The sequence below is a fragment of the Erinaceus europaeus genome, chromosome 21 (assembly GCF_950295315.1).
Source record: "Erinaceus europaeus chromosome 21, mEriEur2.1, whole genome shotgun sequence".
Lineage (NCBI taxonomy): Eukaryota > Metazoa > Chordata > Mammalia > Eulipotyphla > Erinaceidae > Erinaceus > Erinaceus europaeus.
This window is the reverse complement of record NC_080182.1, coordinates 25,168,073-25,195,811: the sequence shown is the minus strand read 5'-3', so window position 1 is coordinate 25,195,811 and position 27,739 is coordinate 25,168,073. Positions and strand designations below refer to the sequence as shown.

General features: G+C 41.6%; 1 protein-coding gene across 4 annotated transcripts in view; it reads right to left on the bottom strand.

Annotated features, from left to right (window-relative positions):
- STAC (SH3 and cysteine rich domain) overlaps positions 1-27,739 on the bottom strand; it is a 172,048-nt gene that overhangs the window by 76,164 nt on the left and 68,145 nt on the right. For 2 of the 4 annotated variants that reach the window (XM_060180564.1, XM_060180563.1), the window contains exon 2: positions 24,710-24,956. The exons of 1 other annotated variant lie outside the window; for it this stretch is intronic. In XM_060180564.1, the coding sequence (XP_060036547.1) occupies positions 24,710-24,881 (172 nt within the window). In that variant the 5' untranslated portion in view covers positions 24,882-24,956. Of the gene's footprint in view, positions 1-24,709; positions 24,990-27,739 lie in introns of all 4 variants that reach the window. One more of the 4 variants, XM_007517048.3, reaches the window with a different exon arrangement.

Sequence of the window (27,739 nt, the reverse complement as noted above, 5' to 3'; positions counted from 1 at the left end):
AGACCTGGGTTTGAGCCCCTGGCACCCCATCTGCAGGAAGCATGCTTCAGAAACAGCAAAGCCAAGTCTGCAGGTGTCCTTCTTTCTCTCTTCCTCTCTATCTCCCCTTCCTCGCTTAATTTCTCTCTGTTCTATCCAATAAAATGGATAAATTGGACACTAGGAGCAATGGATTTATAGTGTAGGCACTGAGCCCTGGCAATAACCCTGGAGGTAAAAAAAAAAAAAAAAAAAAGGAGTTTCAGTGTGGTCTGGGAGGTGACACAGTGATAAAGCTTTGGACTCTCAAGCATGAGGTACTGAGTGAGTTTGATCCCTGGTAGCACATGTGCCAGAGCGATGTCTGGTTCTTTCTCTCTCCTATCTTTCTCATTAATAAATAAATAAAATCTTTAAAAAATGGAGTTTCATAGTAGATAAATGTGAACAGGAATTTTCAGAACAAGGTTGCCACTGTATAGACAAAGATTCCTGTAATTGACGCATACAAGGGATTACTGGGTCATCTGCCTTTTCTCTTCTCTCCCTCTCTAGCTTTTGCTGTCCTATCAAATAAAATAAAGAAAAAAGGGAAAATACAATTAATAAATACAGATGTTTAAATACTACTCAAATAGGAATACCTTAAAGATTTTAATAGCCTCCCGCCATCTCTGTTTCAATCCACCAAATTCTGTTCTGACACAGCAAGCAGAGCTGCCCTTTGAAATACAACTCAATTCTAGTAGTTATAGAGGAAAAGCCACAGTCCATATAATAATCTGCAGAGTCACACAAGATCTCCTTCCTTTCTGTTGCTATTTTATTCTGCTTTATCCAACACTGACTACCTGACTATGACTTAAACACACCAACACTGCCCGAGGAAAGGTTAGTCCCTTCATTTGGAACGGTTTCCCTACCTAGAGCCATATACAAATTTAATGCAATCCTTATCAAAGTCCCACCAATTTTTTTTAAGAGAATAAAATCAAAGCTACAAAAGTTTATCTGGAACCAGAAGATAGCTAGAATCTCCTCTCTCTCTCTCTCTCTCTCTTTTCCTTGAGAAAAATAGACCAGAACCGGGCTACTGTAATCAATACAGACTGGCACTGGAAAAAAAAATAGATACACTAACCAGTAGAACAGAATTGAGAGCCTAGGCCCCCACACCTATGGCCATCTAATTTATGACAAGGGGCCCAAACTTTTTTTTGCCTCCAGGGTTATTTATTGTTGGGGCTCTTCTGCTGGACATGAATGTTGGCAGGTTGACCCACTTACTCTCAATCATCTCATGTAGTAATTTAGCATGTTACTTACCTCTATACTCATTTCTCATCCTACTTGTCATTATATTACTTTCCACAGATATACCCACACATCTGCTGTCTTCCCAACTAAAACCCCAGTTCTCCAGAGACAGAGATGTACCTGACTCATTCATTACTGGGCCCCAAGTGCTTAGAATAGATCCTGGTTCAGAGGTTATACTCCATAAATACTTGTTGAATGAATTCCTACATAACTTTGAAAATGTAGACTAAGATGCCTAATGCTAGTAAACCTCAGGATGCTATTATAAAGTAAGAATAGAAAAGTCAATGTGGAAAGGTTGCCAATTTTCTCCAAAGGGTTTGGCACATTTACCAGAATTCCAGTTGAAATCTCAATGGAATATGGGGGAAGGACTTCGCAAAATGATTCTAAAATTAACCACCAGTAGTAAATGTTTGAGAATAACATTTTTAAAAAAAGGTATCTACTAAAACCATCATAATATTAAACTAAAGAACTATTGATGCTGAGCAAATAAAATAACCAACCATGTGAAATGCAAATCTAAAAATGTACCTAAATGTCTTTAGAATTTAGTGTTTAGAAACAAATCAGCAACATAAAAATAAATAAATAAAAACTGGACTAGGGGGCTGGGTGGTAGTGCAGTGGGTTAACTGCACAAGGTGCAAAGTGCAAGAACCGGTGCAAGGATCCTGGTTTGAACACCCAGCTCCCCACATGCAGCTCCCCACAAGCAGTGAAGCAGATCTGCAGGTGTCTATCTTTCTCTACCCTCCTCTTTCAATTTCTCTCTGTCCTATCTGACAACAATGACATCAATAACAACAACAATAATAACCACAACGATTAAAAAAATGGATTATAATATGGGAGGTGGTGCAGAGTCTAGAGTACTGGGTTTAACTGCATGAGCTCCAGTGTCCTAGCCTCCAGGGTGTGCCAGGGTTAGTCATTGGTTTTCAATAAAAAACAAACAAATCTTTAATAGAAACTAAGTTATAGGGCTGGGGAGATAGCATAATGGTTATGCAAAAGCCTTTTAAGCCTGAGGCTCTGAAGTCCCAGGTTCAATCCTCACCACCACAAGCCAGAACTGAGCAGTGTTCTGGTCCCTTTCTATATCTTGGTATCTTTTTCTCTGTATCTACTCTTTCTCACTAAAATAAACTAATTAAAAATATTTAAAAGGGAGTTGGGCGGTAGCGCAGTGGGTTAAGCGCATGTGGTGCTAAGTGCAAGGACCAGTGGAAGGATCCTGGTTCGAGCCTCCAGCTCCCCTCCTGCAGGGGAGTCGCTTCACAAGCGGTGAAGCAGGTCTGCAGGTGTCTATCTTTCTCCCCCTGTCCTCCCCTCCTCTCTCAATTTCTCTCTGTCATATCCAACAACAACAACATCAATAACAATAACAACAACAATCACTACAACAATAAAATAACAAGGGCAACGAAAGGAAATAAATATAAAAATAAAAAATATATACATTTAAAAAAAACTAAATTATATAGCACATATTGATGAGCCTTTAGAAAAACCTCAGATAACTTACTTCATAGAGTTTTCTGAAGTAGAGTTTGGGTAGTTTATGAAACTCTTGTAAAATCTGACACCAGTAAGTTAAAAATGATAGAAATAAATATTAGTTTTCCCATTCTTGTGTAAGAAATGTTTTCCAGGGGGTTGGGAAGTGGTGCACATAGTACAAAGTACACATAGTACAAAGTGCAAGGTCCTGCACAAGGATCCCAGTTCAAGCTCCCAGCTCCCCACCTGCAGGGGAGGGGTCACTTCTAGCTCTCCCTCCTCTCTCAATTTCTCTCTGTCCTATCAAATTAAAAAAAAAGGGGGTGTGTGGCCAACAGGAGCAGTGGATTCTTAGTGCAGGCACTGAGCCCTGTGATAACCCTAGAGGCAGAAAATACTTTCCAAGCACTAATTTTCAAGAGAAACTTACATAGTAAATAAAAACTAATAGATGTAACTGCAAAATTAGTAAAAAACTGGAAGGCAAATTGCAGAAAATATTTTCCTCATAAATTTTAGGTCTTTTTAACTGCACTATATACACTTTGTATTTCTTAAAAATTAAATAATAAAGACAAATAAGTTAAAATGATCCAAGAAAATTTAGTGATATCTTGTAAAAGAAATGGAGTTGGGGGCTGGGAGATGGTGCACCTTGTGAAGCTCACACATAACAATGAGCAAGGACCTGAGTTCGAGGCCCTGCTCCCTACATGGGGGCGGGGGCTTTATGAGCAGTGGAGCAGGTCTGAAGTAGGAGAGAGGTGACTCTCTCCCTCTCTGTCTTCCCCTCCCCTCCCCTTTCAACTGCTATGTTACCCATCAAATAAAATAGAAAAAATAAAGGAAAAAAATGGCTACTGGAAACAGTCAGTGGATTTGCAGTGTCAGCACAGAGCCTCAAGATAACCCTGGTGGCAATTTGAAAAGAAAAAGGGGAAAAGGAAGGAGAAGGGGAAGAGGAGGGAGAAGAAGAAAAAGAAAGAAAAGAAATGGAGTTGGATTCTGGACTCTGGTAGTAGCTCATTTGGTAGAGCATATAGGTGACCATGCAGAAGGACCCAGATTCTTGCCCAAGCTGGGGAAAGCTTTATGATCTGTGGAGCAATGTTGCAGGTGTCTTTAATTTTCTCTGCTGTCTCTCTTCCCCTGCCTTCTATCTCTGTTTTCCATCCTCTACCAACAGTGACTCCTGGGAAAGGTGGAGTCATGTGCCTCTGAGCCCCAGTGAGAACCCTGGTGACAAAGAAAGACAGAACAAAAGAAAGAAAGCTGAAAATTAAAAGTAAAGGTCAATCATCAGTCAAAGAAATAAAATTGCAAGATGTTTGTTTTCTTTCTCATATCAAATGTACCAAGATTAAAAATAATAATAATAAACATCAGCGATTGGATCAGGGTCCACTCACATGTAATTTTGGGAAAGGAAATGGGGGTCTTTACAAGGTTATGTCGGGCTATACATCAAAAGCTTGAAATAGGTGCATTATTCTTTGATGCACAGATTCCAATTCAGAAAGGCTCTTAGGAAAATAAGTATATTTGTAAAGACTTAACTACAAAGATACTTACTGAAGCTTTGCAAATAATACTGAAAGATGGAAAACAACCACATTTCACAAAATAAAGATTTCAGTTTGATATGTTCATAAATAGTTTTTTTTTTTTTGGCTGTTGAGATTTAAAAAAATTTAATGACGTTTGACATACAGTTTTACTCACAGAATGTCAGAGCATCAAAGTCAGGAAAAATATAAAATATCTTGAGAACTCATTTAAAATGAAAAATAAGAATGCAGGTAAGAATTCTAGCAGGAATGTCTGATAATAGTAAAACTGACATCTGGGTGATGGAATTATAAATGCTTTTAAGGTTTTTTTCCTGCTGTTTACTTGTATTTTCTCATTTTCTAAAAAAAATCCCATTTTTCTTTTTTCAGTAAGAAGTCAGACACTACTTATTTTGGAATGAAGTAGTAATATTTTTGAAAAGTTATAAAAATGCATTCATGATGAGATGAAAAGAATCACTCTGAAAGTTAATTTTGGAGTTCTCATTGTTAGGCATCTGTGGTTAGCTGAAGTCAGAAGTCTGAAGACTTAGGAAACAAACTGAGAGCAACTCTTTGAATTTACACATAATATGACTGAGGTTTTGGGTTACATGGAGTGTATCATCCTGGGTGCCAAGTCCCATCACAACTCAGCACGGCCTTGACTCCTCTTGTGCCATACTCCACCCTGCCTGTGATGAGGAAGTGGGGTACAGCAGATAGCCTTCCTTTCCTGCAACAGCATCCTTCAAGGTAGGGCTTTCATCTGGGTTTCTTGGAGGACATTCAACAGTTAGTTAGTATATTGAGCTGCAGATCTATTGGACTATCTCAGCTCAGTGACCTCCAATTGGTACAGAGAAAATGGTTGTCACCCTTTATTTTCAAATATGAATAGATAACTTTCAATGCCTTATATAAATTTCAGTGTGTGTGTGTGTGTGTGTGTGTGTGTGTGTGTGTGTGTGTGTGTGTGTTTTAATTAAAAATTTCTAAGCAATGTTGGCCAGCCTCTGCATTTTTGACAGTGGGTGGGGGCTGGGTAATTCTTTGTTGTGTGTGTATATATCAGGGTGTCCTGCACCTTGTGGGTGCACTAGCCTCAGTCCCCTTGATGCCAGTAGCACATCTCCTCATATGTTGAACACCCCAAACATCTCTGCTGTCAAATGTACCCTAGGGGCAGGGCTGCCAGGTAAAGTACAGAGTCCAGTTAAAATTGAATTTTGTATAACTTATTATTTTCTTGCTTAAATAACACCTGGGGCCAGTATATCCCAAATGCTTCCCATGTCATACTTATACTAACAAATTATTTGTTGTTCTCTTCAAATTCAAATTTAATTGGCATCCAGGCCTCTTATGTGCCAAGTCTTGAAGCACTAACTGTGAGGCAAAATCACTTCTAGTTGAGAACCACAGACAGAATAACTGTATTTTTTTTCCTCCAGGGCTATCCCTGAGGCTTGGAGCCTGCACTACCAAATCCTAGAGGTCATTTTCCCATTTTTGTTGTTGCTGCTATTTTTGTTGTTGGATAGGACAGAGAGGAATTGAGAGAGATGGGGAAGATAGAGAGGGGGAGAGAAAGATAGACAACTGCAGCCCTGCTTCACTGCATGTGAAGTGAACTTCCCTGCAGGTGGGGAGCCAGGAGCTCCAACCGGGATCCTTGTGCGAGTTTCTGTGCTTAACCAAGCCCCCGAATAACAGTAATTCTCAGACCTTTTATATGGTCGAGTAAGTTGAGGGTGGGGAAGGATATTCTTGGTACAAAGATGCATCTGGTAAAAGGGTGCAGAGATGAGATCTGAAGCCAGGAATCCTGATTGCATACAACCTCTTTTGTGTTAAACACAGAGGAGCTGCCCATCTGTTTTTACAGAATTTTGAGAATGAAAAGATCACTGGGATCAGGTTTTTCCATAGAGACTATGCTTTACATAGGCAAAAATTAAAAACTCTCCTCTTTCTCCAATGCAATACTCTTTCGAAGAGGTATTATTCCACACTTAACTAGTGGAAAAGAGAATCAAGAGGGTTTAACAAGTTACCCAAGAGTACTGAGCTAGTAAGTAGAATCTCTCTAATGCTAAAGCAGATAGAGTCTAAGGCACACTTGACATTGCATCTCTGGTTGGTGTCTTTAGCTTGTTATTTATTTCCTCTCCTTGATCAAGTTAGCCCAGTTAAGAACTTGCAGTTACATTTTCTGGTTGCATCAAGACAGCAGCCTTATTATCCATCAGATTTGGAAATCAGAATTAAAAGGATGAATGTGTCCAGAATATATTTGTGGCCAACATCAAGTGGTATAACCAACAGGTTCCTCTTTGGGATATGGTGACTCTCATGCAAGGGGTCTATCAAAAGAACAGAGGGAGAGTATTTCACCTGGATAAATTTGTAGACTATATTATCAGATGCTGAGAAATCAAGAGACAACTGCACTACACTTTTCTTTCAAAGTAAATATGACATGTTTTGTTTCTTCATACTCATCAGGTGGTTGTTTCTAAGAGTAGTGAATAACTCCTCCTCCTCCTTTTGCCTCCAAGGTTATCGCTGGGGTTCCGTGACTGTGCTACAAATCCACTGCTCCGGTAGCCATTTTTTTTTCCAAATTTTTTTGGATAGGACAGAAAGCAATTGAGAGGGGAGAGGCAAGACATCTGCAGACATGCCTCACCACTTGTGAAGCGATCCTCCTGCAGGTGGGGAGCCTAGGGCTGAACTGGGATGCTTGCTCAGGACCTTGCACTATGTGCACTTTTGTATATGTGTGCTTAACCTGGTGTGCCACTGCCTGGCCCTCAGTAAATAACTTCTACTGATTGATCCTTTGATACTCAACTCAAACTCCACATTATTTAAACAAATAGGCTTTTAAAAAATATTTATTTTATTAATGAGAAAGATAGGATAGAGAGAAAGAGCCAGGCATCACTCTGGTACATGTGCTGCTGGGAATTGAAGTCAGGACCTCATGCTTGAGAGTCTAGTTCCTTAGCCACTGTGCCACTTCCTGGACCATACAAATAGGTATTTTTAAGCCACCCCTCCGCCGTGTGTGTGTGTGTGTGTGTGTGTGTGTGTGTGTGTGTGTGTGTGTGTATGTGTGTGTGTGTGTGTAGCATTGGAGTTACTGGAACCCATCATTTCACAGATCTTGGGCCACCTTCTGCATTCTTTATATTTTAGACAGAAAAAGAAGAAGAGAGGGGAGGCACCACAGCATCACTCCAGCATCAGTGGCTGTCTCCTTGGTGTCACTGTGCCCACATGTGTGTCAGGACTTGACGTGGGTCCTTATACATGGAGAGACATGGACGCTATCAGACCCTCAAATTTCACATTGTTTATGGATCTCTTATGGAACTCTTCCTCCTCAGAACTGTCATTCCTTCACTTGGGTTTTCCCATCTCTTTGTATACATTTTGATTCAAATATTTATTTTCCTTTTGTTGCCCTTGGTTTTTTTTTATTGTTGTTGTAGTTATTATTGTTGTTGTTGTCATCGTTGTTAAATAGGACAGAGAGAAATAGAGAGAGGAGGGGAAGACAGAGAGGGGGAGAGAAAGATAAGACACCTGCAGACCTGCTTCACCATCTGTGAAAGGACCCCCCCTGCAGGTGGGGAGCCAGGGTCTCAAACTGGGATCCTTAAGCCGGTCCTTGTACTTCCCGCCACGTGCTTAACCCACTGTGCTACCGCCCTATTCCCATCAAATATTTTTATTATGTCCTCAATCATCAAGCAGAGCATCCCTCACTTACTAAGTGGAAGTGCAGAGAAAAGAGGAAATGACTATTTCCCCAAGAGACAATAGACATTTCATGAAAATTTTAATTAGCTTTCCTTTCTGCTAAATCTGTACTTCATTTTCTGTCTCCCAGGTCCTTAAGATCTTATACATGACTGTCAGTGACTTGCTGAATTAATTCGTACAGAATTCAGACATGACAATGTTTTAGAGCTTTGTGACTAAAGTGGGGTGTCCTGAACTTGTGCAGTATGAGTCATCCTGACCTCTTGAGGAATACAGAATCCCACCATACAGCACAGACCCACTGAATTAAGATATGACATTTCAGTAAGACGCCCAGATGATTTGGATACAGATTCCAATTTTAAGAAGTCCTGCCTTGGAAATCAATACCCAAGGCATAGCAAAAGGGTCCGGGCCCTTCATTTTATATAAATGGCAGACATCAGCAATCAGGAACCATTTTTCTTGAGCAATAGTGTTGCTTCTGATCAAGCAGGGAAACAGCCAAATCACCCTCCCAAATCTAGCCAACTCTCTCATTTAACAGATAAAGAACTGAAAGCTCAGAGAAAATGATTCGCCAGCATCCAAATACTTTTAGGGTAGGTCAGGCACTAAAATGCTAGTGTTCTGGAATTTTAATTCTAGCTGCGGAGGTGACTCAGCGGACAGAATTCAGGACCTGCATGCATGACACCTTGAGTTAGATCCCTGGCACTCTGCATATGCCTCGATGGTGCTCTAATCTCTCTACTTATCTCTCTGGAATAGAAAAAGAAATTTTAATACTTATGTTCAGCTTCATGGCCTAACAGACTCTCATCACAATATGCTAGGGAGTTAAGCAAAAAAAAAAAACCTTACATCATAGCTTGTAGTGGCTTTGTCCCACCATTTCAAAAGGTATTAACTAGATTATCTCTCTATATCCTCACTGTGTAAAATTTTACAAAAACTTGGAACATTGGAAATAAGAGAAATACAGCTTAAACTGACCCCCCCCCCCCAAGTTTTATTAGAATGGCTTTTGTTAAAAGGGCAAAAGGGAACAATTTTCCATCACAGTCGGAGTCTTAACTTTGGAAAATTGATGAAAAAAATAATTCATAACCTACCTCTCTTGCCCTGAAGTCCACTGGACAGGACAGTTTCCAAGTTTTCCAGGAAATTCAATAGCATAGTAATTCACTAGTGACTTACAATGTTGCCAGCTTAACAGAAAGGGCCCATCAGAAATGTGAAGACAATTTTCCTATCTATATTTCCCACTCTTTGCTATGTTTCATCTTTTCCAACCCCTTTCTTAGCTTAAAAAAATTAATGGCATTCATTGTTTATAAATGCCTCTGTTGATCTTTCCTATTTCGGTTCTTGACTACTAGTGGAAAAACTCTCCCTACTTCCCCCATCCCTCACTGGCACTGGGCTTTAAAAATAGCAACTGAGTCAGTTTGGCTCAGGGCCTGGTGTTTGGAGTCCATTGCTTTTGCCCTCTTGGTCATCAGTTCATATGGTAATCCAAAGGTCACCAACCTTTTCTTCTGTTCTGTATATTCTGCTGGGAGTCTTGAGAAGAGGTATCTTCTAAGAAATGATCACTTATCATGACCATCTGGGAAGTATCTGAACTTGACACCTCTGATCCAGGTATAAATCATCCTTGCAGCTCTGTCTTCTCTGAGGGCTGCAGTTTTCACTGTCTCGTTTGCTTTCTTCAACTTCACTCTAGCTCAAGGATGAGAAATTTATATTTATCCCCCAGGTTCCCAAAGAATGGATTGGACAAGCTATGCTCAACTCTTTCCCTCTATTCCCAAAGTGCTTTCTTAATAATTTGGCGCCCTGTCACTGACAACCTTTCCTAGAATGTAGTTTTGAGAGCAAGGAAAGTTTATCAGCAGTACAACATGTGCCTTACATGCCTGAAGCCCTAAGTTGGATCCCCAGTGTAACATATGAGAGTAACAAAGACAAACCAAGTGGAAGTCCATGGACAGTGGGGCAATGTTTTGGTCTCTCTTTAAAAAAAAAATTTAAAAATGGACTGGGGATATGGCTTAATGGTAGGGTACTCTGCTCACACCCTCATACACTTGACACCCTGGGTGCAATCCCTAGCATAACAGTTAAAGAAGATAAGTTTCTCCTCAGGGCATACCTAAAATAGACTTCCTAGCTTCTTTCCGCCTGAAGACCTCTGAATTTTACCTGATCTATTCCTACGTTTAGGTTCTTGGTTATTAAACAATTTATCTTGCTTTATATCTTACTGTCTCAACCACCAAGTTACAATTACTACTATGATTCCATCCTGACTTTCCTAGGCAGACAGCCTCTTCAATGTGTCCCAAAGTCTCACCTCTCCAGATCCCTACCCTACTAGGGAAAGACAGAAACAGGCTGGGGGTATGGATCCACCTGCCAACACCCATGTCCAGTGGAGAAGCAATTATAAAAGCCAGACCTCCCACCCTCTGCATCCCACAAAGAATTTTGGCTTATACTCCCAGAGGGATAAAGAATAGGGAAGCATCCAGTGGAGGGGATGGGGCACAGAACTCAGGTGGTAGGGACTGTGTCGAACTGTACCTGTTATCTTACAATCTTGTTTATAATTATTAAATAACTAATAAAAAGTTTAAAAAGATAACTCATACTAGTGAATGTTCTGAGTTAAGTAGTATGTAGAGCACATTCTCATGTTATCACTTTGTTTAGTTGTCCATCAATTCTGAAAAGTAGGCACTGCAGGTTTTAATATCATTTGAAAGGCACTCCACTCAGTACAGAACCCAACACCCACTCTTTGACTAGTCTGCTCCATATGGCTTTCTGCCTGGCTCTCTCATGCAGGTCCGTATGTTGAGACTGCTTTCACTTGTCCACTTACAGATGCTCACCACTGCCAATGATGATGACTATCAGTGTGCCAGCAAACAGTCATTTCACATAAACCTGCTGGGACACAGCCCTGACTTCACCTTTATTCACCACTGGAGTTTTGAGAACAAGAAAGTCCAGCGAGGGGGTGTGATAATTTTTCAGGCGATGAGGTAGTGCAAGCATTCTTGAGACAAGCAGTAATTCCATGCCAGCTTGCTTTCAGGAGAGGCCAGGCAACACTGTGTTAAGTGGACGGAAAGAAAGAACATGCTTTAGGAAGTTCTTGAAGCGTTCATGTGAGTCATACTGAGCCTGGGTGAAGAGGGGATCTGGGGAGGAAGGAGGGTCTGACTGTGGAGAATCCTTGGGTGTAGAATGGACAGAATGTGCTCAGAGATGAGGCTGCTGGATATGAAAGACCAGGGAGGCAGCTGAGATGCCCTTGGGGATCTGGCCAGGTAGCTGAGAACATGCAGATGTCATCTGGGCAAACAGGAGACAAGACATCAGTGAGTGGCAGGTTTTATGAGGGAAAGAGAATTTGTTCCACTGTGCACATAGTTAAGCATTTTGGCATCAGCAAAGCATCTGGACAGCACAGTTTTGGCAGGTTGAAGTCAGACACTGCCCTCAGGAGAGTGGTAGCAGACCAGGACAGGAAGATAGTGGAGAAGTAAAATGCCTTGGAAATGATTACTGAGCACTACTGTTTTCGGGTGTTATCTCATTTAACCTATATAGCAAATCTATTGGATAGGTTATTTTATTTCCATTTTTTTAAAAAGACAAAACGGATGTCCAGACAAAGTTTCTGGAAATCATCTTAATACAGGGGGATATCAGACTGGTCACATGCAAACTGGTAAATTCTTCTAGGTTAGTCAGCTTAGAACACTGTGCTTCTGTTGCATGAATGATACATGGTTCTTGTTACATCCCTTTAAGACATTACAAAGGTTGTGAGGACTCAGGTAGATGGTGAAGTGAACCAGGTTTTTGAGGGAACAATGAAAACTAGCATTTCTTTCACTGAAGTGGAAAGTGAGGGAGGAGTTTTTGCACACGAAATATACCCTTGAGTACTTGTGTGTTGTCCTGTTGTTGGTTTAGAAAATGCAGAGAAATTTCTATTTTCAGGATTTTCTGGATCTCATTCCGAGTGATTTCTGCAAACAATAGAAAAATCTGCAATAGGTGTTTCTGCAATAGGTGTTACCACAACAGTCTTTGGTAAGCTACAAAGAAAACACTCTGGTGGTGTTCAGTCCTATGGCTCTCCTCTTAGCCCCTTGCCCTCTATTCTTTTTTAATTACTTTTAATTTTTAAATATTTATTTATTATTGGATAGAGACAGAAAGAAACTGAAAGGGAAATGGGAGATAGAGAGGGAAAGAGACAGAGAGACACCTGAAACTCTGCTTCACCACTATGAAGCTGTCCCTTTGCAGGTGGGAACCTGGGGCTTGAACCTGGGCCCTTGTGCACTATAACATGAGTGCTTAACCAGACCAACCACCACCTGACCCCTTCTCCTTGATCCTTAATAGCCGGGATACAATTCACAGGTGCCACCAAAAGACACACAGACACCTGCCTGATACTTTAAGCTTCAGACACACAAAGGCTGTCCTATATTTTTACTATTGGCCCAGTTCTGTCATTTTATGATCTATCCACTGTGGCTCTCCAACTAAAGGGACCATTCTAAAGTAGGCCAGTGGGCCATTCCCTCTTACAGGAGCTAAATGAAAATGCAAGATAAACATTTTCTTTCCATAGATCTTTCTAGCCCCATTTTTAAAAAACAATAACTAGAAATGGTCTATTATTGTAGATCTATAGCTTTTAAAAATGCAGCGAGTCATGGGACCAACAGCAAGTACTCTGCATTTCTCAGGCATGGCTTGATCAGAACTTCAAACAGGAAGGCACTGACAACAGCACAGTTAGAAACCGACTTTGCAGATATGAGTTTAGGCTGCTTGTTCATCCAGGTTGTACAGCATTGTCTCCTCTCTATCAAACACCATCTTCTGTGACTCCTCTTCCTTTCCTTCTGCCCTGTGGCAATTTTTGATTCCTTCCTGGTTAGTACAAGTGGAAATATATGAAGTACATTATTATAGAAGATGGAAGCAAGTAGGGGACAATATATATGTATATATATTAAGAATGTTTGCTATATGTTACTGAATAGCATCTAGTCAGTGGCCTACAGAGACTGATGGAAAGTTAACAACCTTAAAGCAACCTTAAGTTATGATGCCGACCAGACTTCCCTGGACAGATGACCCCATGAATATGTCCTGGAGCTCTGCTTCCCCAGAGCCCCACCCTACTATGGAAAGAGAGAGGCAGGCTGGGAGTATGGATCGACCAGTCAACACCCATGTTCAGCAGGGAAGCAATTACAGAAGCCAGACCTTCCACCTTCTTCAACCCACAATGATCCTGGGTCCATGTTCCCAGAGGGTTAAAGAATAGGAAAGCTACCAGGGGAGGGGGTGGGATACAGAGTTCTGGGGGTGGGAATGCTGTGGAGTTGTACCCCTCTTGTCCTATGGTTTCATTAATGTCTCCTTATTTAAATAAATAAATAAAATTAAAAAAAAACCTTAAGTTATCATTCTTCCTATCATCTGGCCTGTTACTTGCTTATTTTAATTCATTTATTGGGTAGAAACAGAGAGAAATTGATAGGAAAGGATGAGATAGAGAAAGGGGATACCTGCAACACTGCATTACTGCTTATGAAGCTTTCCCTCTGCAGAAAGGACCAGAGGCTTGGATCTGAGTGATTGTACGTTGCAACATGTGCACTCTACCAAGTGTGCCACCACCTGGTTCTCTGGCCTGTCATTTATGATAACGATTTGACTTCAAGACATCCCAGTCTGATCTCATGATGGGGGTAGAGGGTAGGATGACCCTGGAAGTCCAGTGAGAACCTCACAAGGTCTATAAAACCTCAAGTCTGTCCTGTGGAGAGCCCAACAAATCTTCTGATAATTTGGCTCCTTTGCATGCCTGACATTCTCTTTTCCTTTGCTGTTTCCTCAGTCTCATCACCTGAATTTATGAAAATATTAGACTTGGTGTCTCCCAAAATGCAACATGGGAACTGGCATGCAGCTGGTGCTTGATATTTGGTTGATAAATAGTGAGCTTATTTGTAACTCTACCTTTTTTTTTTTTTTTTTTTTTTGACTCCAAGGTTATCCCTGGGGCTTGGTGCTAACACTATGAATTCACTGCTACTGGTGGCCACTTTTTTTTCATTTTTTTTTATCTTACTGGGTAGGACAGAACAGCAATTAAGAGAGGAAAGGGAAACAGAGAAGAAGAGAGATAGACACACCTGCAGACATGTTTTACCCCCTGTGAAGTGTTCCCTCTGCAGCTGCGGAGACCAGGGCTCGAACCCGGATCCTTGCGCAGGTCCTCGCACTTAGTACTATGTGTGCTTAAGTGGGTGCTTGGCCCCCTTTGTAATTCTACCTTAAGTTTGAATAGGAGGAGAAGGAGAAGAAGAGAAGAAAAAAAAAAGAATGCGGGAGTCGGGCAGTAGTGCAGTGGGTTAAGTGCATGTGGCACAAAGCCCAAGGACCTGCGTAAGGATGCTGGTTTGAGCCCCCTGCTCTCCACCTGCAGGGGAGTCGCTTCACAAGCAGTGAATCAGGTCTGCAGGTGTCTATCTTTCTCCACCCCCTCTATCTTCCCTTCCTGTCTCCATTTCTCTCTGTCCTATCCAACAAAGATGACAACAATGATAACTACAACAATAAAACAACTAGGGCAACAAAAGGAAATAAATAAATGTTAAAAAAAAGAAAAAGAAAGAATGCCAGTTATCCTTCCATTTTATATGACACTGCTTTCAATTCACATGTAATTCTGTTGGTTGATATCAGATCATGCCTTCTTTTTGTTGTTTTTCCTTTCCTTTCACTGGTAGGAGAGAAACTGAGAGAAGAGAAGGGAATAAAGAGAGCATAAAGATGGCAATCAAAATAGAGACACCTGCAGCACTGCTTCACCACCACTCTTGAAGATTCTTAACTGCAGGTGGGACTGGGGTCTTAAACCTGGAACCTTGTGCCTGGTAATACATGTGCTCAACCTGGTGTGCCACCACTCCATCCTAAAATTAGACAATCCTTTCCCACTCTCTAAATATTGTTTTAAAAACATTCACTCTACGCAGGTGTGTGCCATGCTAGGTGCTGTAGGATAAAGGTGAGATCATGTCTTTAAGAAGCATACCAAAGTCTACTTGAGTTGAGATATAACATGAGGGCTCAGAAATAACAAGTAGTCGCCAAAGAATTGAAGAGGCATTCTAATTGGGTCTTGTTAGTATCAAGGCTAGAATACATGTAGAGATAGAGCAGGAAGGAAAGGCAACTCAGATATTCTAGAAGGAACTACAGAATTCTTGGCCACTCAGGAAAAAAAAAACTCAGAAAATATTAGGGATTTCTACAGGAAATCTTGTTCCTTGGAGAGTAGTGAAAATACAGTAATATTAGCATAACAAACTTCTCTACTTCCTATTGTCTTCTCTTTTGGGTGGAGGTAAAAGTAAGGTAAAACTTCCTATTGTCTTCTCTTTTGGGTGGATTTCTACCTTTTCAAAGCAATGGCAACAATATCCCATGTGATATCCCAGAAGGCATTGCTAGTCCCTCGCAAGAGATGCTACCTTTTCTTTGGGAAACTATAAAATACTTCCTTCTGGAGGCTGGGCAGTAGCAAACCAGGTTAAGAGCATATACTGTGATGTACAAGGACCCACTAATAGATCCTGGTTTGAGCCCTCGGCTGCCCAGCCGCAAGGGGCAGTCTCACAAGTGGTGAAGCAGGCCAGCAGGTGTCTACCTTTCTCAATTCCCCATCTCTATCAATTTCTCTGTGTTCTATCCAACAACAGTAACAGCAACAGCAGCAACAGCAACAATGGAAAAAATGGCCTTTAGGAGTAGTAGATTCTTAGTGCAGGCACTGAACACCAAAGATAAGCCTGGAGAAGGAAAAAAACCCTTCATTCCTTAGACTCACATACATTTCTGCTCAATATTTGCAGGGGGGAATGCAGTCTACTTTTTCATTTTAGTGATTATTCAACAGAGTTTCTTAAGATATGTACATAGTACTTGGCACATTACTATATATCTATTTAAATGTACTATGTATTCATTTCAGGAAACTAATACAAGACACTAGCTTTAAAATATTTATGTTGCTTTGGTTGTTGTTCTCTGAGAATTTGGGGCCTGAAGTCTTAATGACCCTTTAATGAATGTGCATGTGTAAGCACTGGAAAGGCTCTTTAGATTGTGGACATTAAGGAAATATATTTCAAATGGTGTTCAATAGCAGCCAAGTGGGATTAGGGAAAAGCAGATGCTAGGAAAAAGAATTCCTCAGTTATAATCCATTTGTTTCACCATCTCTGTCCTCCATAATGCCTGGTTTACTGTGAATGTGCAAAGAGAATAGACCCAACAGACTTTCCAAACATGTGACTTACTGAAAACCCATGTCTCCTCATCCACGAAGTGTATTTCTGGAATTAACTTCTGACAGGGAGAGAGGCAGATGGAGAGAACAAAAGAGACCACAGCATGGAATTTTCCTTCAGGATAGTGGTGAACAGGCTCGAGCCTACACTACTGCACACATGGCTCAAGGCAGTACACTATCCAAGTGAGCTATTTTGCCTGCCCTGAAAATATTTTTAGAAACCCTTCTTTTCAGTATCTTTAACTCTGTCTCATTGCACCATTTTTTAAAAAAAAAATTTAATATTTGGGAGTCGGGCTGTAGCGCAGCGGGTTAAGTGCAGGTGGCGCAAAGCACAAGGACTGGCATAAGGATCCCGGTTCGAACCCCGGCTCCCCACCTGCAGGGGAGTCGCTTCACAGGTGGTGAAGCAGGTCTGCAGGTGTCTATCTTTCTCTCCTCCTCTCTGTCTTCCCCTCCTCTCTCCATTTCTCTCTGTCCTATCCAACAACGACAACAACAATAATAACTACAACAATAAAACAACAAGGGTAACAAAAGGGAATAAATAAATTAAATTAAATTAAAAAAATTTAGCATTTATTTATTCCCTTTTCTTGCCATTGTTTTTTATTGTTGTAATTATTATTGATGTCGTTGTTGGATAGGACAGAGAGAAATGAAGAGAGGAGGGGAAGACAGAGAGGGGAGAGAGAAAGACAGGCACCTGTAGACCTGCTTCACTGCTTGTGAAGTGACTCCTCTACAAGTGGGGAGCCAGGGGCTCAATCCGGGATCCTTATGCCAGTCCCTGCGCTTTGCGCCACATCTGCTTAACCTGCTGTGCTACTGCCCGACTCCCTCATTGCACCATTTGCCGCTGTCTGTTGAGGACACCTGAGTGAATTGAATCTTTTTCCAGGTGAGAGCTGTCAGCTGCTTGGAAACAAAGTTCATGTTCTCCTAAGTCTCCTCCAGGCCAAACAACTGCAGCTCCTGCAGACATTTCTTATCTGCTAGGACGCCAACTACCTATCTTCACTTATTCTAGTTCATTTTTATTTTGAAATTCTGTGCCCACAGTCAATGCAATCTCTAGAGAGAGCAAGGTGAGCAAAATATGAAGATATGCTTCTATTGAACAGGGCATTACATTGCATTTTTGTTTGCTTACCAGAGCACTGCTCAGCTCTGGTCTATGGTGGTGCGGGAGGATTAAACCTGGGACTCTAGAGCCCCAGGCATGAGAGGCTCTTTGCATAACCATTATGCTATCTTACATTGCATTTTTATCCTTTTGTAGAAAAGCAGGAACTAAGTTACAGCAGACACTAAATATTAACAATTCCATAAGATAAACCCCTGAATTTGGGGTACTGTCTTTTAAGATTAGTACTATAGCATACCCCAGTGGGGTATGTCTGTTTGAAAGCTGGCAAGAAAATGAGTTATAAAGACATTGAGGAAATTAGAAGGAGGAGAACAAAGTCATAGTGTACTTAAATATTAATTTATCCAGAGAGAGAAAGACACACACACACACACACACACACACAGAGAGAGAGAGACTGAGACTAGAATAGGAAGAAACTAGTGCCAGGAAGAAACTTGGCTTCTCACTTTTGCATGGAGCATGTGGACCCACTGAGTTAGTTACCTCCTTAGCTAGCTGTGGGGTTACTTTTCTTTTTTAATTTCTTTTCCCTTCTTTTTGTCATTTTTAGTGATTACTGGGGTTTGGTGATTTCACAATAACTACACCATTTCCTGTAACATATATGGAGAGAGAGAAAGAAAGAAAGAGAGAGAGAGAGAAGCAGAGAGGGAGAGAGAGAGCTCTCTGCAGCCCCTACTGCTCATCAAGTTTCCCCAGTGAAGGTGAGGATCAGGGCTAGAGCCCAGGCCTCTGCACATGGTAATGCGTGCACTCTACCTGATGGACCACCGCCTAGTCCCTGGCAGGTTATTTTCATGGCTGAAGGAATGGTCTTTCCAATTCCCAGATGCAGGCACTTGGGGAAAAGCACCACCAAGAGGCCTTATAAACTTAAGTCTGAGCTTCCATTCCAAATCAGAAACACTCGACAGTGTGCCAGATTCATTTAACTTTAAAGTAGATATCCACCTGTTAGAAACAGCACAAATGAGACTTGAAATTTCTTCACCATCACATTATTTAACCTCTGGTTCTCAGTTGAAAGGAAAGAGAAAATTGCTTTAATGTGTCTTTCAAAATGGCATTCTCAGAGGACAACTGCAGGTGGTCTTTTCCTAGAATTTAGAACATGAAGATTTGTTGATTCATTTTTATGAGAAAGGGAAAGAGAGACCAGAGCACCACTCTGTCATATGTAGTGGTGGTCTTCACACATGGAAGGAATGTATGGCTATACAATCAGAAAGAGAGAGCGAGAGTGAGAGCAAGAGAGAGAGAGAGAGAGAGAGGAAGGAGTAGCCTTATGCAAAGATACTTTATACTCTTGGTAGGAATGTAAATTGGTGCAGCCATTATATTATAGAAAGTAATATGGAAATACCTCAGAAACTTAGGAATCAAAATTCCATATGGTTTAGTTATCATACTTTTATTTTAAATATTAACCAGAAAAAGACAAAAGCATGAATTTAAAGAGACACATGCATCCATATATCCACTGCAATACTATTTATGATTTATAATAGTCTAGAACTGGTAACAATCTAAGTATCCATGAACAGATGATAGGATAAAGAGATGTTTTATAACTACATAATAAAATATGACTCAGCTATATTTAAAAAAAAGTCATTTTGCTACTTTCAATAGTATGGATGGGTCCAGGGGTGTTATGCTTAGTGAAATAACTCAGAGACAGGCACTATGATTTCACTTATACTAGTACAGAAAAACCAAAGAAATGAATGAAGTAAACTAAACAACAAACAAACCTGTAGATTATAAAAGCAAATATGCAGTCACCAGAAGGAAAAGTGAAGGGGGAGCTCTTGAGATCAACCTTGGACCTTCCATTCCTGCATGCAAGTCCTATGCTCTAGGGCACTGAGCTACTGCTATGGCCTTCATCTATGCTATACATTTTTTTTCAAAAATAATAAAAGTTCTATGCATAGTTTCAAGAATTTAAACCATTTATTTATTCTCCCTTTCTCCCCTCCCCTCTCCTGCTTTTTTCTCCCCTTTCCCTCCTGCCTCACTTCACCGCTCCTGAGGACTTCCTTTTCTTTTATAGAGTAAGCCTACTGTTTGGTTTACTTTGTTTTCATCTTTGAAAAGAATAGCATGCTTTGTTGACTTTTTTTTTTTGGTCTCTTTCTGAGAATAAAAATGCAGTCACAATATACATTTAATTCAATCAAATAAAAGTAGAGTGCAATTTTCTTTAGCACAGGGCAGGCTTTCTGTGGCTTTTTAAATAGTCTTGCAAAATTGTTGCTGTACTTGAGGTGTACCTAGATTTCTCTTTAGGATAATGATTGTGCCACTCCTTAGAGGTGAACTCATTTCCATTACTCACTTTTAAAACACACCTTCCGTTTGTCTTTTCACACTCGTCACAATGAGATTTAAAATAGAGGCTCATCATCACCTATTTAAGGGTTATGAATAGCACTGCCTTGAAAAGGCTTAGTGAAAATTTGAGTGGAAACTGAAAGTGATGCATCAGATTCCAAAGTTGCTAGCAGACACAGAAACCAAGTTGGTCACTTTGCCTAAGTATGCTGAGTAGGTGGTCAGCACCCATACCCGTCATACTAACTATCCAGTGTGATGGCTAGTTGAGGGCATCACTTCCAAATGGAGAAGTAAAGTGAAAGGGTGGTATAGCTCCAAATCTTAGAGGAGAATCTGTCAATCAAAATTGGTTCAGAGTTCCAGGAAGCAAACTAAGCAGGGTGTCCGATTGGATTACTGATCTACTCATCACTCTTCCTGGACTCATGTTTTTGACTTTGCCCTCCCTGCTATTAGAGGCACAGGGCTCCTCTGTAGCCCTTTATGGGGGGGGGGGCTGGCCACATTAGCTCAGGTGGTGGAATGCCAATGGGATTGGTATTATGCCACCTACAAGCCAGTGGTTTATAATGCTTTGTAAGTTTCCATGTGTCCTTGCGACAAAACTATGACACAGATATCCCACCAGTCTAATAACAGAAGATAAGGAAGAGAGAGAATATGAAATACGTGAACCGAGTTGGGACCAGTCAAACTGATCTGAAATTCAAGCTGATTCAAAGATGTTTGAGTGAGAGTCAAAGGAATCCTGAGATTTTCCAGTAGCTGTTATAACTGTTATTGTGGAAACCTTAATTAGTACAAGCACTGTTCCTAAATATGACTGCTCAAAGGAAGGACATGGATGGTAGTAACAATAAGCTGGTGATGCGAGCAGGTAACAATTTCCTGGAGACGGGCACAGTCATAGAGGGTGCTGGCCCTGCTTCCCATGTGGAATACCCCAACTTTAACTGGGTGTTGCTCAAGAGGAAAGAGTATTGAAGAATGATGCCTAACAGAATAATTGGTATAGCCAAGTTCAACGATGACAGATATTGGTTCCTTTGGGAAGCAACACATAATACAGGTATCACTTCAAAGAATAATAAATAAAGGGAGTCGGATGATAGCACAGTGGGTTAAGTGCATGTGGCACAAAGCGCAAGGACCGGCCTGAGGATCCTGGTTCGAGCCCCCGGCTCCCCACCTATAGGGGAGTCGCTTCACAGGCAGTGAAGCAGGTCTGCAGGTGTCTATCTTTCTCTCCTCCTCTCTGTCTTCCCCTCCTCTCTCCATTTCTCTCTGTCCTATCCAATAACAACGACATCAATAACAACAATAATAACTAAAACAATAATAGCAATAAAAAAGAATAATAAATAAACTATAAAACAATTTCAAGATGACCTCAAGGTTCAGCAATTAAATTTAAATTTATTAATTAAATACAGGTGACAGTAGTTAAATTACTTAGAACAGAGGACATAGTACAGTAGCTGTACACCAGACTTTTAGATGTGAGACTCCAGAGGTTCCAGGTTCAATCCCGGGCATGAACTGAGTAGTGCTGTTTATTTCTCATTCACTAAAGTAAAATAAGTAACACTTTTTAAAAAAGAAAAATGGCTTGTTAATTCATTTAATTACAAATCAAGAGCATCTGTTCAATGGGTTAGACTCACTGATATGTATTTTTTTAACTTTACTTGTATTTCCTAACCTTCCCCTCTAAAATATGTAAATATTAAGAAAAAAGATAAAAAGATTTATTTTTAATAAGAGAGAGATTAAAAAAAACAAGTGTGCCACTTTGACATATGTGGTACTAGAGATTAAAGTCAGGAACTCACACTAGCAAAACCTGTGCCCTAGTACTGAGTCCTATCCAGGTCTAGCATAAGTACCTTGATTCTTCCAAGGCAATATTTCAAATGCAGTTGCAAATCCCAAGTCTTTTCCACACTACACTCTCAGAATTTCCTCAGTTTCAGTTTGACACACCACTCACCACCTATTCTAGATACCCACTTGTTTGTCTATAGCCCTCATAAAACATAAAATACAGAATTAATGATAGCTTTCTTCCCCCCTCCAGTATTATTGCTGGGGCTCGGTGCCTGCACTATGAATCCACTGCTCCTGGTGGCCATTTTTCTATTTCTTATTGGATAAAACAAATTGACAGAAAACAAATTGAGAGGGGAGAAGATAGAGTAGGGGGAGAGAAAGATAGACACCTGCAGACCTGCTTCACTGCTTGTGAAGGGACCACCCCCCCACACACACACACACACAGGTGGGGAGCCGGGGTTTGAACCAGGATCCTTTTACAGCTCCTTTCGTTCCTGAATGGAGCTTGAAGGAATCATGTTAAGTGAGATAAGCCAGAAGAGAAAGATGAGTACGGGATGATCCCACTCATAAACAAAAGTTGGCAAAGCAGAATAGAAAGGGAAATACAAAGCAGAATTTGGACTGGGCTTTGGAGTATTGCAGCAAAGTAAAAGACTCTGGGAGGGAAGGGTAGATTTTCAGCTTCTTTGTAGAGGGTGGGAGTAGATCATTGGTGGTGGGAATGCTGTTAATCAACACTCCTAATAATTTATAGTCTTATAAATCACTATTTACTCAATATGTCAGGGCGGGGAATATGAGTTAGCTTTCTCCCCACTTTGTGTATCAAAATGGCACCATTTTTCTCACTTTGAACCAAAATGGTCTCTCACTGTGTGAATTTAAAACATGTTATAAGCTGGAATACAACAATCACATCATTGGTATAAGAGTCAAGATCAAGAAAAATCAAAGTTTTTTCCTATTAAACACTGCACTGCAGACACTGTTCATGCCCCGTCTAGATACTCTTTGCTCAGTATAATAATAGTCCTCCAAAGGAGTCTTAATCCTCTGAGCTGGTGAATACATGTCATTTTACAGCAAGGGGAAACAAGAATGCAGATGAAAATAGGGGTGCTAGTCAGGTGACCACTACACATGTAGAGCCTATGTAGGTGGGTTCAATGTAACCACAAGGGTCCTTATGAGAGAGAGTCAGGACCAAAGAGACCACATTGTGGGGGTGCCAGTAACCTGCCACTGCTGACCCTGAACTCGGAAATAGACTTAAGACAAAGTGTGAACAGCCTCTAGAAGACAGAAACAGCAAAAAGATGGGGTCTCTCCTAGGAATCCCAACACAAGGTGGGCAGTTCTGCTGACATCTTGATTTTTACCCCAGTCAAATCCATTGTGCACTCTGGACATCTAGAACTGCAAGGTAATGCATTTGCGGCAGTTTGCTACAGCAGCAATAAATGACTGATCACACTGGCTCTAGGTACTAGGGAAACATGGGTACTTCTTTCTCCAGAAAATTGCCTTCAGCATATGAATCACCTTGCCAGGGAATTAGGAGGAGACTTACATGATGGGAGGTGAAGGAATGTCCCCTAAAAACAGGATACAGATACCACAAAGTCGCACCAACTATCAATGGTACGCTTATGCTCCAGACATCCTGTGGGCTTAGGCTGATCTACCTCCTTCCCTGCCCCATTCTAGCTCCCTCTTTTGCTTCTTCTTAAAGCACCTTCTCAACAAATCATCTGCATTTGAACCCAGTCTCAGACTCTGCTTCTTGTGAACTAGATTGGAGACTACCGTTAGGCTCAGAAGAAATGCCAGGCTACAGGAAATTGATATTGGTGGGAAAAAACAGTGAGTTGAGAAGAAAGGTTGTGTATCAGAGTAGAAGTGCTGGAACATGAGGTTAAATGCTTTTTCTTTTCTTTTCTTTTTTTTTCCTCAAGCCAAGATGGCTCCCAGCTTCTGCTTCCCAGCTTGGTAACCTGAGACTGTTGATCTTAAAACCATTCTTTCCTTAAGCATTCAATGCCAAGGCCAGCACGGGAAAGTCCAGTTTATTAAGTAAGCAGGAGCCATGGTGGGTCTCTGGCATTGGGAGGAATCAAAGAGTGGGGAAACCCTCTCTCACAGGCTCACTTTACCAGACCCTCCAGATACTTTGTCCATTGCTGACCAGCCAGCAATATTAGCCTTGCATCTTTACATAGATTTTCAGCCTCTTTTTACTCTCTTGATTCAGCTTTCTGTCCTTTAACTTCTAGTGGAGGAAGAAACCTCCCTGTCCCCCCAAGAGTAAGCATAGGTCTGATTCCTTCCTCTCTTGTTCTATGTTGACTTTTTGGCTCATTAGCCAGAATTTACTGCAGTTCCTAAAGCATCTGGTTAAAATCCACTCTGAGTCTCACCCAGACCCCCTATGCAGCCCCCGCCCACACACACCCAATGAGTCCCTCTCTGCTGAATGCCCTTGGCTACAAGTAGCAACTTTGTTCTGGATTCTTCCCCCTCTCCAATGGCTGCCCACATGCAATGACAGACATCTCCGGGGTACAAAGATCTCCATCCTCAATGCAAGATGAGAAGGAGTTTCAGAGCTCCCTGTGGGTGACCTGAAGCCCTTGGCAGGACCATGTTAGAACTCAACTCTTCCCTCTGCTGGATCCTTCTTTCCCTTATCTGTTCACTAATCCTGTTCCCTGGAAAGACTCCTAAACAATGTACCTGCATGTAAATTTCAGGGGCTCAGAACCTGTCTGTCCCTGGAGAAAACACACTCATTTGTCTTTCCAGGGGGCCTGGGACTGAGAGAAAGGGGCAGGGGTGAAACCTTACCCACAATCATATGGTTGCAGACGTCACAGAAAGTGGGCTTCTTGAAGATGTGTTCCTGAAAGGCATGGGCCTTGCCGGCGCTGCCTGGGTGCAGGCCAACCCTGGTGGGTGTGGAGGTCAGGCTTCCAGGTGCAGGAAGTGGGCTGGAGCTGGGGCTGACCTCAGCCAGCATGTCTGCAGGCAGCTTCGTGTCGCTGTTGGTTCGCTGGAAGAAGTTGTCAGCACTTTTGCTCCGTAAACTCTTGGTCTTGAAAGAAAGTGATCGTTTTAGTTTCTGGAGCTGCAATGCAATGACAGAACAGACTCTCTTACTCGATCATGCACACTCAGGCTGTGGGACTGAGGTCTGCTCCAGACACTGTACTGTACCCACTGACACTGTCAGCCCCCGAGGAGGCTCTGTATGTCCCTGGGTGGGTGGAAGTGATGTCAGTGACTAAAGGGAATGTGGCAGCCCCCTCAGCCACGCTGATGACAGAAATAAGTCCTTTTGGTCTTTGCCTCTGTCTCTGTTCCTCCTCACTGCCTCCTCAGAGCCCCAGCGGGGGGGGGGGGGGGAGTGTGTGTGTCAAATTGTCCTCTAACACTGAATTCTTGACACCATTTGTCTTTTGACTTTGAATCACCAGGGATAATAAGAATAGGAACTCCTTGGCTCAAAATTTGGGTCTGGGGGCTAGATGATGTAACACCTGGTGCACATATTATCATGCACAAGGACCCAGGTTCAATGCCCCCCTCCCCACCTGAAGGGGAAAAGCTTCATGAGTAGCTCTCTCTCCTTCTCAATCTCTGTTTTTTTTTTTTATTTTACTTTTTTAAGCTTTATTTATTGGGTAGAGACAGCCGGAAATCAAGAGGGAAGGGGTGACAGAGAGGGACAGAAGCAGAGAGACACCTGCAGTTCTGCTTTATCACTCATAAAGCTTTGCCCACTTCATTTGGGAGCCAGGTGCTCAAACCTGGGTCCTTGTGCATTGTAACATGTGTGCTTAACCAGGTGCGCCACCACTTGGCCCTGATTTCTCTCTTCTATGAAACAAAATTGATGAATAAAGCTTAAAAAAAGATTTCTGTTAACTGTGATTTCAAAATTGGGGTGTGTAATGTTAAAACCTCTACTGTCCTTTCTCATGGTCACTTAGCAGCCATTTGCCTCTCTACAAGAGGTCACTGTCTGCCTCAGCATCAGTCTGCCTCAATCTGCCACAGAATCTGAACCAGAAAGGCTCAAGCTATATCGTGTCGAAGCAAAAGGGTTAGTGATGTGTGAACATCACGTGCATGTGTACACATTTGAGGATCACTTGGTCATCAACTATTCCTTTGACTTTGACCTTCTTACCAAGCCACTTAATTTTAATTCTAACTAACTAGATCATTTGTTGTGGGGGAACTATGAAAAATGTGCAAAGATAGGTTTGGAAAGACACTAACTTCCAAAAGGTCTGGCTTAGGTTCAATGTACACCTCTAGCTTAGCTCCCACTCCGGAGCTAGAAGATTTTGGAAACAGCGATGTAAGCATTTGAGCCTCTTGTTCAGAAAGAAGCTTTCAAAAAGTTTCCTCTGTCCTTAGATTGAAAGAATTCCTTGTGACTACAGGTGGGATGGGGTGGGGTGGAAAAAACAAAGACAAACGAAAACAACTGTTTGCCATGGACTACAGGGATGGGCAGTCTGGGTCCTGATAATAAGCTATACCCTCGTCCTCCCTCTCAATGTCTCTCTGCCCTGGACAGTGCCCTTTTCAAGGTCTTCTGTGATTACTACACTTTTTCACCGCCAGTCCTTTGTGCATACTTTTCCATCTACCCAGATTAAAGCTGCACGACCTGTGAGAGGTCATTTCACCTTAAAACGAGCTTCATGTTGTCACTGAATGCCCATGGGGACTCTACTTGTTATCTGAAATTAATATCCATGACACAAAGCCAGATCAGGAAGTGCTAAGCTTAGTATTCTTTTTTTTAAAATTTTTGGTATTTATTATTTATTATTGAAGAGAGACAGAGAGAAAATGAGAGGTGAGGGGGATATAGAAAGGGACAGAGACACCTGCAGCCCTGCTTCACCACTCATGAAGCTTTCACTCTGAGTTGGGGACCAGGGGCTTGAACCTGGGTCCTTGTGCACTGTAATGTACATGCTTAACCAAGTGTACCAGCGCCTGGCCTCCAAAGCTTAGTATTTTTTCTTTTATTTTAATATTTATTTATTATCTTTTGTTGCCCTTTGTTGTTTTATTTTTGTAGTTATTACTGTTGTCATCATTATTGGATAGGACAGAGAGAAATGGAGAGTATACAGGCTTCCATCACCAGCCATCAAATCTTCCTATAGGATGTGTGTGTGTGTGTGTGTGTGTGTGTGTGTGTGTGGTATGTGCCTAGTCTAGTTATCGCATCAACCCCAGGAATTCTCCCTCAGAAGATCACAAAGATGTGGTGGGTGTTGCTCTTGGGGGAAGATTTAAAACATCCATCCCCTACCTGATCCCCCTCTGCAATGTGACTTTGCCCTCCCCCCCCCCCCCCCATCACAGGTAGTATATGCTTCTTTACTATTGGGAATTTAGCCACTAGGAGCCACCTGAGTCAGTTCCAAGCCAGATTTCAAGATATCTCGCATGCTTATGTCCTTTCTCCTGAAACCCCAACAAAGCGTCACCTAAACCCATGTGGCTGGGGAGACGACTTGTTGGTAGAGAGCAGGACTTGCAAGCTCAGGATCCTACGTTTGACCCCCAGCACTGCACATGTCGGAATGATATTCTGGTTCTCTCTCACTCTCAGATACATGGACAAATAGAGAAACAAGTGAATGGATTAATAAATAGACAAAAAAAAAGTAACTTTTGAAAAGAGGGAGAGAAAAGCCTGAGACAGATGAGAAACATACGGCGTGGTCATCCTTCGCCACTCAAGTGAGACTCCAGAACACACTTCTCCACAGGGAACAGAGGAGTCTAGATGGGATGGGAAGCACTTCCAGTTGAGTCCTGCTCCAACTAACTTTCACACCCTGGATC